Source organism: Xenopus tropicalis, chromosome 6, assembly GCF_000004195.4.
Source record: "Xenopus tropicalis strain Nigerian chromosome 6, UCB_Xtro_10.0, whole genome shotgun sequence".
NCBI lineage: Eukaryota > Metazoa > Chordata > Amphibia > Anura > Pipidae > Xenopus > Xenopus tropicalis.
The window spans coordinates 110,961,874-110,974,846 of NC_030682.2; the positions used below are offsets into that span (position 1 = coordinate 110,961,874).

At 36.8% G+C, this 12,973-nt stretch overlaps 1 protein-coding gene across 1 annotated transcript in view; it reads right to left on the minus strand.

Annotated features, from left to right (window-relative positions):
• Nucleotides 1-463: 463 nt before the first annotated feature.
• Nucleotides 464-12,973, minus strand: part of cdh2 (cadherin 2) — a 134,463-nt gene continuing 121,953 nt past the window's right edge. The window contains 8 exon segments of the mRNA NM_001127418.1: nucleotides 464-863; nucleotides 4,381-4,545; nucleotides 6,468-6,607; nucleotides 7,262-7,492; nucleotides 9,138-9,371; nucleotides 10,649-10,791; nucleotides 11,585-11,838; nucleotides 11,968-12,153. Of these exon segments, the coding sequence (NP_001120890.1) occupies nucleotides 657-863; nucleotides 4,381-4,545; nucleotides 6,468-6,607; nucleotides 7,262-7,492; nucleotides 9,138-9,371; nucleotides 10,649-10,791; nucleotides 11,585-11,838; nucleotides 11,968-12,153 (1,560 nt within the window). The 3' untranslated portion in view covers nucleotides 464-656.

Consider the following 12,973-nt stretch of genomic DNA (forward strand, 5'->3'; position numbering starts at 1 on the left):
AAATGTGCCTATCATTTTCCTAGCTTGTGAGAAATAAAAAATAAAAAGGTTATGATGAAACCAGTGATATGACAACTCCCTTTATCTGCAATCAACTTCAAAAATCCGAGGGTTCAAATGAGAAAACCTTAACATCTAGAACTAGGAATAATGCGCTGAACGTGTCAGCCTACGTGGTTTCATTGCAGCTACGGTAATTGTTACTCTAATGAAATATTTTGTCTATTTCGGATATTAACAAAAGCAATGCAATGTAAAAAAAAAAAAGGCATGATGAAGGATATCTTGATTTACTTGCGGCGCCCCACCCGCAACATACCTTGTCATTTCACCCTTTCAGAAATCAGTACCATTAAAGCGTTGAACATAAAACTAAATCCGATCTGAAAAAGGTACAAAAAGGCACATAAAATCCCAGTGCTTCTGTACTGTAAAATTCAAGTGTATCTGAGCTCAATCATTATTTTTTTTTCCAAACCGTATTGGATCACTGATATTCCCACTGAGCCCAAATTGGTTTGCAGCCTATGCCAAAGCCTTCAAACAAGCACTTGTGCTAGTAGACTACAAAGTTAAAGCCAAGCTTCTTTACGCTTTTTGGGAATATCAGTTTGAATGTTTGTTCTTGTCCCAAAAACAAAAGTTTGTGTTGCAGTTCAGTCGTCGCTTCCGCCGTACATGTCGGCGAGTTTCTTGAATCGAGGGCCCCAGTCGTTTAAGTAATCGTAATCCTGCTCCCCGCCGCTACTTGATGAGTTCAGCGAACTTAGCGACCCTGCAGTGGAGCCGCTGCCTTCATAATCAAACACTAACAAGGAATCATAGGGTGGAGCTGTTGGATCATTGTCTGCAGCTTTCAACCCCTAAAATAAGAGACGGAAGGTTTAGCATGATGGTTGTACAGGTACAGAGAGATGATAGCAAATTATTCATTAAGGGAGTATTCACAAATGTACACTGATAGCAGTGAAGAATGATTGGTCAGAGCTGTGCAACTCCTTTGTGGCCCCAGCAACCTGTTTTGGCACTGCCGCTTTTAGCACTCATTCTGAAAAAGTCTTAATCCTTGGTATTGGGTAAATCCTACCATTGGGTAAATGCATTGCTACTTTACCGTGCTAAAGTCGGGGTACAACATTGACTGTACTTTGCTGGTCCCTAAAGCATAGAATAATAGCCACCCCCAAGGTCTCACTGCATGGGTTAGTAATGGCAGCCACAGGAGTCACTTTGCATGGTTTGGTAGAACACAGTACAGATATGAGACCTGTTATCCAGAATGCTTGGGACCTGGAGTTTTTGTCGGATAAGGGGTCTTTGGATCTCTATACTTTAAATCTACTAAAAAATCATATAAATATTGTTTAAATGCAATAGGATTTTTTGGCCACCGATAAGGATTCATTATATCTTAGTTGAGACCAAGTACAAAGTGCAGTTTTATTATTACAGAAAAAAAGGAAATCATTTTTAAAAATGTGAATTATTTGATTAAAGAGTCCATGGGAGACATCCTTTACATAATTCGGAAACAAGTTTCTGGATAATGGATCCCAAGCCTGTAACACAAATTCACATTCATTTATGTATCTCTACTGATTTGTCTCTTTTGCAGCCGTTTCAGTTGTGTATCATCTATGTGTCATTGTCTGCGGATGTTCATGCCATGTATGTATTTCTTTCAGCATATAATTTAGATGTTGCAGGATTTTACTAGATACTGAATCTGGTACCATGCCTATAAGGTTGTTTCCCTTGGGCTTCAGACAATTTATTCAGATTGGCGGTAGGATGTTTTATAGCCTCTAGCATCTGCTTCATGGTCTTAATTGGCACATTCCAACATCACTTACACACAGCTTAGGCCTCCATAACTTTATTCAAGTGGCAATATTTATCGCTACATTTATATTCTATATCAGTCTAGACAATGGACTTTAGCTTGCACTGACTTTATTCTGGGGATCCTAATGCCATCTCCCTCGTTGATTAGTCTCAAATTGACATGGCAGCAATATATGTACACATTGGTGACCCTGGTTTCCACCATTATGAGGAAATATGGGCAATTCCAACAATAATTATTGAGGCTAAAGTTATAAGACATCAAGTTAACACTGATATGGGCTTAATACTGTAGAGTGAGATCTCCTAACAGCCCATGTGGCTCTATTTAAATATGTGACTAACTTTGGTCTAGCAGAGTACATTTAAGAAATTGCCTCCCCACCCTTTTAGTCAAAGCTCTGCTGAATTAATGCCTTTTGTGCCAAAGTGCAACATGGAATTTTCTATGTGGGACTGAACTTGGCTGACACAATAAGACTTTGTGCCACAGTTAGTTCTCCTCTCGGCCCACTTGAGTCCCTACAAAGCAACAACATCTGTGTGTTTTGTGCAGCCTCAGTTGGACCTGTAGTTTCAATGATATGATGTTCTAGCATGGTTTATGCCACATGACATTAAATATATATATAAAGGTGCACTTGGATCTCCAGATGCTTGTGTCCCTGAGAAATATCACATTCTGTGACCAATAAGATGGATCCCACTTTAAATAAAACTATGATTTATTTCCCAAGCCCTGTGTTTGAAACCACTTTGTACTTGATATTTCCTATTATATGGTGTGTTACACAGATATATGTGCGTGCTTGTAACCCCCAATTAGTATCAGCTTGTCATAAAAACCAAGAGATTCTGCACATAGTCACAAAACATTACCCTGATAACCAGGTCTTATTTAATAAAGCCTCTAATTGTAGATGAAATATAAGCCTGCGCTTGCAGGAACCCACTTTATAGAAGTCTGCTCTGCATCTGACTATTGAGTTGCACTGAATTCTTTAGTTACAGCCCTGCAATTATTATTCCTGGTTTGCTCAATCCTGCTTTGGCATGCAAACTGTAATCTGCTCGAAGCTTTCAGCTAAAAAATAGTTTTCAGTATAAGAAATGCAATAATACAAAAGCTGATAACCAATAATTTGGCCTAGGAGTAGGAAGAACATTTGAAGCTCTATTAGTCTGCTTAAAGCTGAGTATTGTGATACTCAATGACACTTTTATTTATTTATTTATTTATGCTGTAGGCTGATTTATCAACGTTCAGATTTGACATTGTTTTTGTGTTAACAACTGTGGTCCTAAAACAAATTATAAAATTAGATTATAAAACTAGATTATAAGTAAATAGCTAGATTCTAAGTAAATAACTCCCCCCCCACCATAATGTTACATACACAGGATTAATCCTTTATTTATATTTGGTGCCTAGTGATGTAACTTGTGTCAGGACTTACCTAAGCTTTTCTATCTATTGACTATTTTAAAAATATAAGGACATCAGAATTGCTCTGAGAATATCATGTCTTGTACAGAAACCCTGGTGAGTTCTTATATGTTTATACTTTTCATATGGATATTTGTACATTTTACATTTAAGATTTCTGGTTAAACAAAGCAAAAAAGATATAAAATGAAGTTTTTGTAAAATCTGTTTATGGTTCCAATTTCCACCTTGCTCTATGTCTACTGACAATATGCGGCGCAACAAGATCAAAGTGTTTCAAATACTGAAGGGTCCGGCCTTTCCATTAGAGAACCTTGGCCTATTATAGCTGTTTTCTTGGGGAAACAAGTACTAACTCACATGCCGCTGCTGAAAGGCTTCACAAGAGAAGTGTACAAAGCACTTCCATAATTGATTTCACTTGGCTGCTCTATTCACTAATCCTATTTGAAACAACTCACGGTAATTATAAAGATATTGCATTTCAACCATTTTTACCAGCTGGAGAGGTTGATACGTGAGGGAAATGAAAATGAGCTGTTATTAAATTTGTTTTATAAATGAAATGAGGTTCTGATAGAGCCATGGCGGGTCCAGTTTTTGTGAACATAAAACTCTCATGAGCAACTCATTATAAATTGCACTGGACACAGTCATAGAAGCCTTCTTGTAAAATTGTTACTATTTAATTTTAAGCTGAGTATATTAATATTACTCTTGGTATCTTAGTTATTAGTGTTCATCTACAAAAATAATCTACTTGTAGTTTATAATTCTTTGCATCAATATATATATATATATTATGTGCGGCGCATGTTAATACATCATCTACTTGCTTTTTGCAGCAAGTATAAAATGAAAGACTTCCCAATGGCCTGGTTTGTACTTCCTTTTTAGATAAAATAATGTAACAATAATGTAAAATTGATCAGTTCAGCTCTTCAGGGCTGGGTTTATGGGTAGGCAGAAGAAGCACATGCCCTAAGGGGGAGGTGCTAGTCATTTAAATCGTCTGTCACCTGCTCCTAGTTTGGGCCGTTGCATGAAGTTTATTTCATTTGTCAACACAAATACTATTTATTATTTACCTCATTTATGAAGTCTCCTATATCACCAGGATGGGGAGCAGCAGAGCGAATAGGATACTGAGGCTCAGCATGGATTGGCCTTTCATCCATACGGCGTATTCCAACAGGCTTAATGGTGTCTGGTTCCATAGTGTCAGGCTGCTGCAACTGGCTCAAATCATAGTCCTATGAAATAAAATATGTATTTCAGAACAACATGCCTCCGAACCCTAGAAGCTAAACAAGTGCCCATTTACTAGAACTGATCTACTTTGGTTAAAGTAAACAAAAATATGAGTCCATAAAACCAATTTGCAATAGATTTTTTAAATGTTGGTATTTATTATATCATTTGTTAAAAGCTAATTTAAAATGTGAAATAATTGTCATATTAAAATGCAGCGCAGATGCAAGGTGTGTACTTAGGTGCCAAGACACTTCAGAAGTCTGTGACGCATTCAACGCCTTTTATTAAACACATTAACAAATTTAGCAAGTAGGAAAAAGGCAGGAAGTTATTTTGAAAGAAAATAAAAAAAATCAGAGCAGAACTTCATATATCAGACAGAAAAAGGGGCATGTGATTGGGACAAACTCAGCAACCTGACTGAGTTATAGCATTTCTGTTTTATGCGGTCAGTAGGTCGGCTTTTGTCTGAGGCACAGTTTTCGGTGCAAACTAACAGAAATCAGCACATCACCTTATTCAGGTTCGTATAATGCAACCTTAGAGGCTGCACGCAAAGTAAAAAATCAGATGCTAAATGCTTTGGAAGGCAATAGTACTGGCTGTGTTTGTCACTTCTACATTAATTAGGGGCAGAAGGGAGAGGCAAGCAAGTTAGGAAGCAGGACACAATAGGGCCCTGCCGATATGGACTGCCCTATGGCAGGTGGTAAAAACAGAGCTGGTTTGAAACCGCACTGTTCACTTCCTGCTGGATAGTCTATGCAGGGCGAGGTGCATAGCACAGCAATTCTCCTGGGCAAAATGATACCTGAAGGAGCACTAAGGGGTGTGCTTTTGTGTGCTTGGGGCATATGTAAATGACCCTAATAGTCCTTCATTTTAAGTGATGCCATTATTAGCATCCATATGACTAAATATGAAACCCTGCATTACCATACAGCAACCAATCCCCAAGTAGTCTTTTCTGTCTGCTGCAGTTATAATAACAATGGGAAATTCATTGTTAGCAAATAACCTTTTTAATATGACACCTGTACTATATTTAAAGTAATTCTAGTAAAGTAAATATTAAATTTCTAGTTTGGTAATTTAATTCCATGGAGCTCTCCTTGATTCTAACTAAAAGAAAAAATAAGCTCAGTTTCTAAGCTGTAGTTGTCATCATTTCCCCATAGGTGTGTTTCATTATTATTAGACAGCATTTCTTCCTTGGGCGGTAAAGTGTGGGCATATAGAACAAAGCATGCACAGGAGTCTCCTGTATATTATCTGTATATGTTTATACATGAATGGATCCATTATATTGCCAGCCTCAGCAGAACTATCCCTCCTGGGTTTAGCTGAATAGCATCCCCGAGTTAGGAACAGTAGGAGAAGTTATATTGGAGTAAGTGAAATAAGTTTCTTTATGGAAGCTCACCTTTCCAGAGAGAGATGCCAATAAGCAGCATTGAGTTTTTGGCTGCCTGGACTCATAATTCATTATCTGCTTAAGGGGAAATGCATTTTATATAACCCCCTACCCACGAGTAGGCTTTGTTTCACTTTGATTACACTGTACTGGAGGCAGCAGCTAGGGCTACTAAGGAAAAGCACAGCCAGCAATCTTCCCAATATATAAAAGTTATTACCAAGGTTAAGTAAAAAGAAGTCTTGTTTTTCTTCCTGATACACTTTGCACTCACATGAGAGAGTTACAGCAATACATGTAACCCATTATTTGTGCTGGCCACTAGAGCTCTGAGGATTATGGAGAATGAGAAGTTCTGACTCTGTCACTGTAATAGCGATGTAAAAATACTTTTTATAACTGCACTACTGCCATGTCCCTCCCAGCTGAATCTGCATTTAATCTGGTACAGCAACTGTACATTAAATAGCTGATAAAAGAAATTAAATATAAAGCTGATGCTTATACCTGATCTTCTTCTCCTCCACCCTCTTCATCATACTTCAGAATATTATCCCTGACATCATCTTCTGGGTCAATAAGCAGCTGCTTTGCTTGACGCTCCTTGTCACGCCGCTTCATCCATACAACAAACATCAAAACTAAAGCTATGGGCAAAAGAAACGGCAAAGTACAAATAAATATGGAAACATGTCTTTTGTTAGAGTATCACAATTATACTATACAGTAAAACCTGCATGGTGATTGGTCAATTATTATTTTTTTTAATATCAACAATACATTATTTAAGGACATGAAATGGGATAGACTCTTGTAAAAGGTCAGTTTTGTACATATATTTATTATATGATAGCCACAAAGATGATGATGATGATGATGATGCAAAAATATACTTTTAAACAGTCATTTTGTGATGTTGTCAGGTATAGTGATGTCACTTTTGTAACTTGACAGAAATATATATCTCAGCAAACATACTAAAATATGACTATATTCCAAGACCTGGGGCCTTGTGCCTTTTTGTGGGGGATTTTGCACCTGGGCAGAACCCTCTTTTTCATTGCTCCAACTGTAGCTGGCTGAAACAAGCTAATAACTTGTTGCTATTGGCCAATGCACAGCTTGCAAATTTGTCTAGTGTTGATATCAAAGCACCAGAGGCTATTTTCATATTGTACAGTATACATATATATATTCAGAACATGGGAATGCCAACACCATATTTTAGACTTTGGTTGTGCCATTTTTTTAAATATAACTATGATATTTTCTTACTTGTATATCCAATAATAGGCACTTACTGAGTAAAATGATAATGCAGAGAAGAATTGCAATAATAGCTCCCGTCCCCAAGCCAGTGCCAATGATGGGCGCTGTAGTGCTGCAGTATCCATGCTCACAAGAGCAGACCTTCACACGCAGGTAGGAGGTGTTCGACATTGCAGGATTTCCGGAATCTGTGATCTGAATTGGAATGTTATAGATTCCATAATCGAGGGATCCAATCTTTAAACTGAGTTGTGCATGGTCACCTGAGAAACAAAATCATTTTGTTATTATGTGAATGTATTTAGAAAAACAGAAATTTTTTAGGCTAAGGTATGGTAAAACCTGCATGTCTAAGAGACCCCATTTTCCAAAAATGATTCTCTAAGGTCTGTACTTTATGAAGAGGAAATGTGTTCATTGCAGTGACTATTTACTGTGTACTAAATGCAGTCTCTTTATAAACAGCAGTTACATTATGTTCAGAAGAAAACTAGACTAATATGAAGTAAATTGAGAAATAACTTGTAATCTCCATTATATGAATTATATTGAGAAATAACTTGCATTCTCCATTACATGTGGCTTAAAAGTGAAAGCCATTTGTCATTTGGCATACAGTAGCTTAGAAGTTATTGTGATATGTAGCAAAGTAATGTATAAACATTTAGAATCCCTGAATGCATCAAGTGCAGAAGCAATAATAGCAGAAGATTGTTTTCGCCGTTATGGATCCTATTGTTATCGCAAATACATTTTAGTGAAATGATCAACTATATGGAGAACATGAGTGGGAATAAGTACACTTGCAGCAGCTGGGACAATGTGTTACAATAAACAAGGAATTAGTCTTTTATCCATTTCCACTGATAAAATGTTCTCTACTTCTGCAGTGAAAGAAATACTCTGCCGCTAATGGCTGCCCCAGTATAGTTATTCAGCATCCCATACATCATGAGAAAGGTAGAAGGATAATGCTTAATAAACTCAACCTCAAATACAAATAAAAGAACCAGAATGCACTGGCCCAGTTTATATTTGCGAAGGTTTTTGGGGCACATCAGACCTAGATATCCTAGAGTTTAAATATTGATAGGTAGAAATCATAAGGACGCTAAAATGGTTGTTGACAACGGATTTCAGTTGCCCTAACAGGGTACAGTACATTTAGTGGTGTATTTATCAAAACTGGAGATAAACATCACCAGTGATGTTGCCCACAGTAGCCAATCATTTGCTTTTGTTTTCTAACTTGTAGGTGACCATTCAATTCTAATTGCTGATTGGTAGCAATTCCTATTGACCTGACTGCAGGAGTACAAGCTGGGTGAATGATTAGATCACTGTGGCCCCCTATAACAGTTAATGAACTCAGGGAGGCCTATTTCACAAAATTCAATTCAAATGGCCATGAACTTTTTTGAAAAATGCGAATCTCACCTTATTTATGAAAAAATCAGGATTAAAAAAACTTGAGTGAATAAAACTGTATAAAGAAATCTTAAATACCTTGAATTTGGGTTAGGTGGGGTCGACAATTTGTTGACCCGCACATCACTACAGCCTATATAAATGATCCCACTAAATCCCAAACTGACTTTTTTTCTATCCATAAATTAAGAACTGCACAAAGCCAACATTAATTTTGTTGAAGTTATGTGAACTTTTACTTATACCTAATGCATGCACTGTGGTTTAACTGCTTGCATAATTCACTCAGAAAATAAGGAATAAAAATACGATTGCTGGGTAAGGTCATAACTTCCTATAAAAAAGGCCAACATGTAAGGATGAATCATTGTAAAGAGAAAGAACAAATAGTGGAAGCTTAAGCTTAGAAATCCCATCACGAACTGAAACAGATATTCATAGAGTAAATGTGTTAAAAAAGAGACAATTCTTTATATTTACCGCTTAGTCGTGTCACTGTCCAGTTTTTCTTAATATCCATGGGGCTGTAAGGAAGTTCAAAGATAAAGGGCCCAGCATTTGGGTTAATATCCGCATCTAAGGCTGTAATATTAATTGCATTGGGATCAGGCCTTTCGCAGATCTCTACTTCATGTGGATACACATATGGAGCATTGTCATTAATGTCTAGCAGGTAAATCTGCAATGTTCCAGTGCCACTCATTGGAGGAATGCCTAAGGGACGGAAAACAAAAAAATCAGTAATCGACATATCAAACAATGAACAGAAACAGTTATACCATTGTGTTTAATTAAGATGCTGTAATTAAGTAACAATACATATGATAAAATACATCATATTAGCATTTTTGATAGACTATGGCACCCATTATTTTCTATGAGAATAGCAGGGTGTAGGTTGCATTTTGGGGAGATCATCCTGTCTCTGTGCTGTAGTTCCTGCTATTCTTTGAGAATACTGAGAGATTGCTTATGGGGATCATCTTCATTATTAGGTATTTGTTTAATAAGTTAACATCATACAGAACTGATGTTTAATACTCCAGCAGGGCCCACTAAATAGTATTATAGTAAAGATGTTTCCGCCCTGAAGGTGAAACATTGCAGATGCAGTACTGAAGGTCACTGTATAAATATAATAATACAACTTGGACAACACAGTAAGTATGTGACCACCCAAAAAACATTAGCAAACATGATACAGATAGTAAATATACTAAAAGTGGGTAGAACCATCCAATTATTTAACACAATTCAATGAGACGATTCAGCGCTAGGCTGCATTTATAGCCCTTTTCTAGAAATGCCCCTAGTAACTATTTAGTGTGTTAGCATAGGACATCTCAGAGTTTTTTTTTTCCCTCCAAGTATCCCTTTAAAGCGAGCATGCTATCTACTGTATCATGAGCTTGTATGTCAGTATATGGATGACCAACTTACAGTGGGTTTGTTTCACTAATGGCGCATTAGAAGTAGAAAAGGACAAAGGCGATAATACATTTGCTAAAGAATTTAAGCATGGATAAACATTCTTCTCATTATTACATTTTTTATCAAGAGATAGCAATGGCCTTAGTAGGAATTTAGTTGTCATGGAAACAGCTAAGTGATTGAAAAATGTTTACTCTCATTTTTGTAGTTTAATAACATGCCGGCCTCATATCATTTCTTACAAGGAAGCCATCGGGGCCTTGCAGGGGGCACCACCGCTGGCTTCATCGTTCTGGGGGCTCTAAGAGGAGCAGCTTAGTGCTAATCACAGAGGGCAAGCCATGCCTTGCTTCTGCTTGGGGTTTGATAGCCGCATGATAACTTGATATATTTCTATAATCAGTTTGCTTTTAATGAGCAGCTTCTCTTTGCCTGTCAAAGGAGGATGGCAAGCTGCAGATTTTTTTTCATGCTCCACAGATAAAGCATTTCAGGGTGTTTAGATTGTTTATCCTGCACTGACATACTGAAGATTGTACCTTATATAAACCAATACATACCGCTGTCTGTTGCCAGGAATGTAGCGTTGTACATGTTGTTTTTAACATACATGGATTCCCTATCCAGAACCGCTGTGGTGGTAATAAATCCATTTACGGGGTCAATCTTAAGCCAGTTTGCTGGATCGGAGAGTTTTGAGTACCTAGTTTAAGCGAAACAAAGAAATCAGTTATCATGCACCAGATTATACAATATAATCATGTTTAGACACAATGGTGGGGAAATTTACTTACATTTTGCTAATACGTTTGGTATGTGTGATCTGGTATAAGGAAACAGAGGGGAGGGGAGGAAACTGCGAGCATACAAGCTACCTATTACATCATGCCATATTTCTTTGTTTTAATGGGTGTAGGTGTTTAAATCCCAATCAGTAAGGAATAGCACTATTAGAACACTTAGTAAAACAAATTAATAGCAACCTGCCTTCGTACAGACTAGAATTGGCAAGGTGAGCTAGTACCACCACTTCAAGGGTCTGCAGCATCCAAGAAAGAGCAGAATATTCTCCAAAAACTACTCCTAAAATAACTGAATGGTATATACATTATGGCTTGCATGGATACACATCTCCTTATATTATATATACATTATATATAATACACAAGAGCAATGAGTAAACTTTAAATTATATCCTTATAAACAATCCTTATTTATGTCATCGGTTATAATAGCTGCTTAGTGATGTCACTTCTGTCTCTAAACCTTGTGTATTGCAATAAAAAAACATACCCCCAGTTGTAAAATATGAGGATATTAGAAGTCACCTCAGATTTCCATGACCTGTATAAAAGCATGTGTGATTTTACATTGTCATTGAACTCCTCATTATTTAATCATATTGTTGTTTTTTTGACACAGGGGGGTACACTATTCATTATATTACTGTATATATACACAAGCATACTTGTAGTGGAGTAACAAAGACTACTGACCTTATAGTTTGTTGCATATAGCGATCTGGATCCTGAGCTGAGAAGGTTGTCAGCAATTTTCCAGCAAAGTACCCTTCTTCCTGCCGTATAAGTTTGGGATTCGGAGCAAAATAAGGATTCTCATTTACATCTATGATTGTAACCGAGACTGTTGCTGTTGACTCTGGTTTGTATTGGATGCCCTTTATCAAATCCACTTGATTTTCAGCAATCACTGTTAGGATATATGTGCTTTTGGTTTCATAGTCTATTGGCTAAAAAGTGAAAATAAAATAGTTTAACACAAAACAAAATGAACTTTTTTGGATGTTTCTATAATCTTACATAATTTTTTTGCTTTCAGTACAAAGATATACATAAAACTGAAAAGCAAGGGAACTTACTTTTACAACAGTCACTAAACCATCGTTGCTGTTTGCATCGGTCCTAATGGCGAATCGCCCTGTGCCATCACCGCTAATAATTCTGTATACGGCATTCCAGGCAGGAGTGTGAGGCTGGTCCTTATCTGTTACCGTTAAATTGGCTACAACTACATCGACCCTGTTTTCAGGCACTTCTCCATAAAACTAGGAAAGAAGACGGGAAGAATTGTTTGTGAAGGTGAACAGACAGAGAAGCTTCCATGCAAAAGTTTTTACTGGACACAAATGAGTGGATTATCCGGAGTCCTGTAGATGCAATTACATTTGTATACATGTGGGAATGGTGAGTGCTGTGCGGGTAAATCCCAGCTGTGCACCACATGATTACATTATTGCATATTAGATTTTTGCAATATGTTATGCACCGTGAACTCACCAGGAACCAACAGCTAGTCAGGTAAATGATTACTATTATTGAACATATCATTATATATCTGGTGTAAAACAATAAGCAGAATAACCATGGTTACAGGTTATAGCAGCTACATGCTGAACACAGTAAAACTGGATTTGGATTTAAAGATTATAAATGAACATATATAACACATTGCTATCAGCCATTTGGGATATACAGGGCCATGTCATATTTCTTAATCAGTATTTCCCCTTTAAACCACTGTGATTTTTTTCATAGTTTCTTTATTTAAAATGTGCTGTATATGACCTTTAAAATAAAACAAAAAAAAGCAAATATATGAAAGTATATGAAAAGTTTTTCGGAAATGGAAGATAAGTTGAAAGCACAGGGTAATTCTTCTACCTTTTGCTAACATTCCTGATGTACAGTATATATCATATAATACACAAGAGCCATGAATATCCTGTAAATTATATGCTTATAAATGGTGCTTCGTGATGTCATCAATTGGGGGTTAGTGATGTAACTTCTGTCACATGACTCACTGAAACTTGTGTATAATAATAAAGTACTCCCTGTTGTAAAATATGAGGATATTTGAAGTCA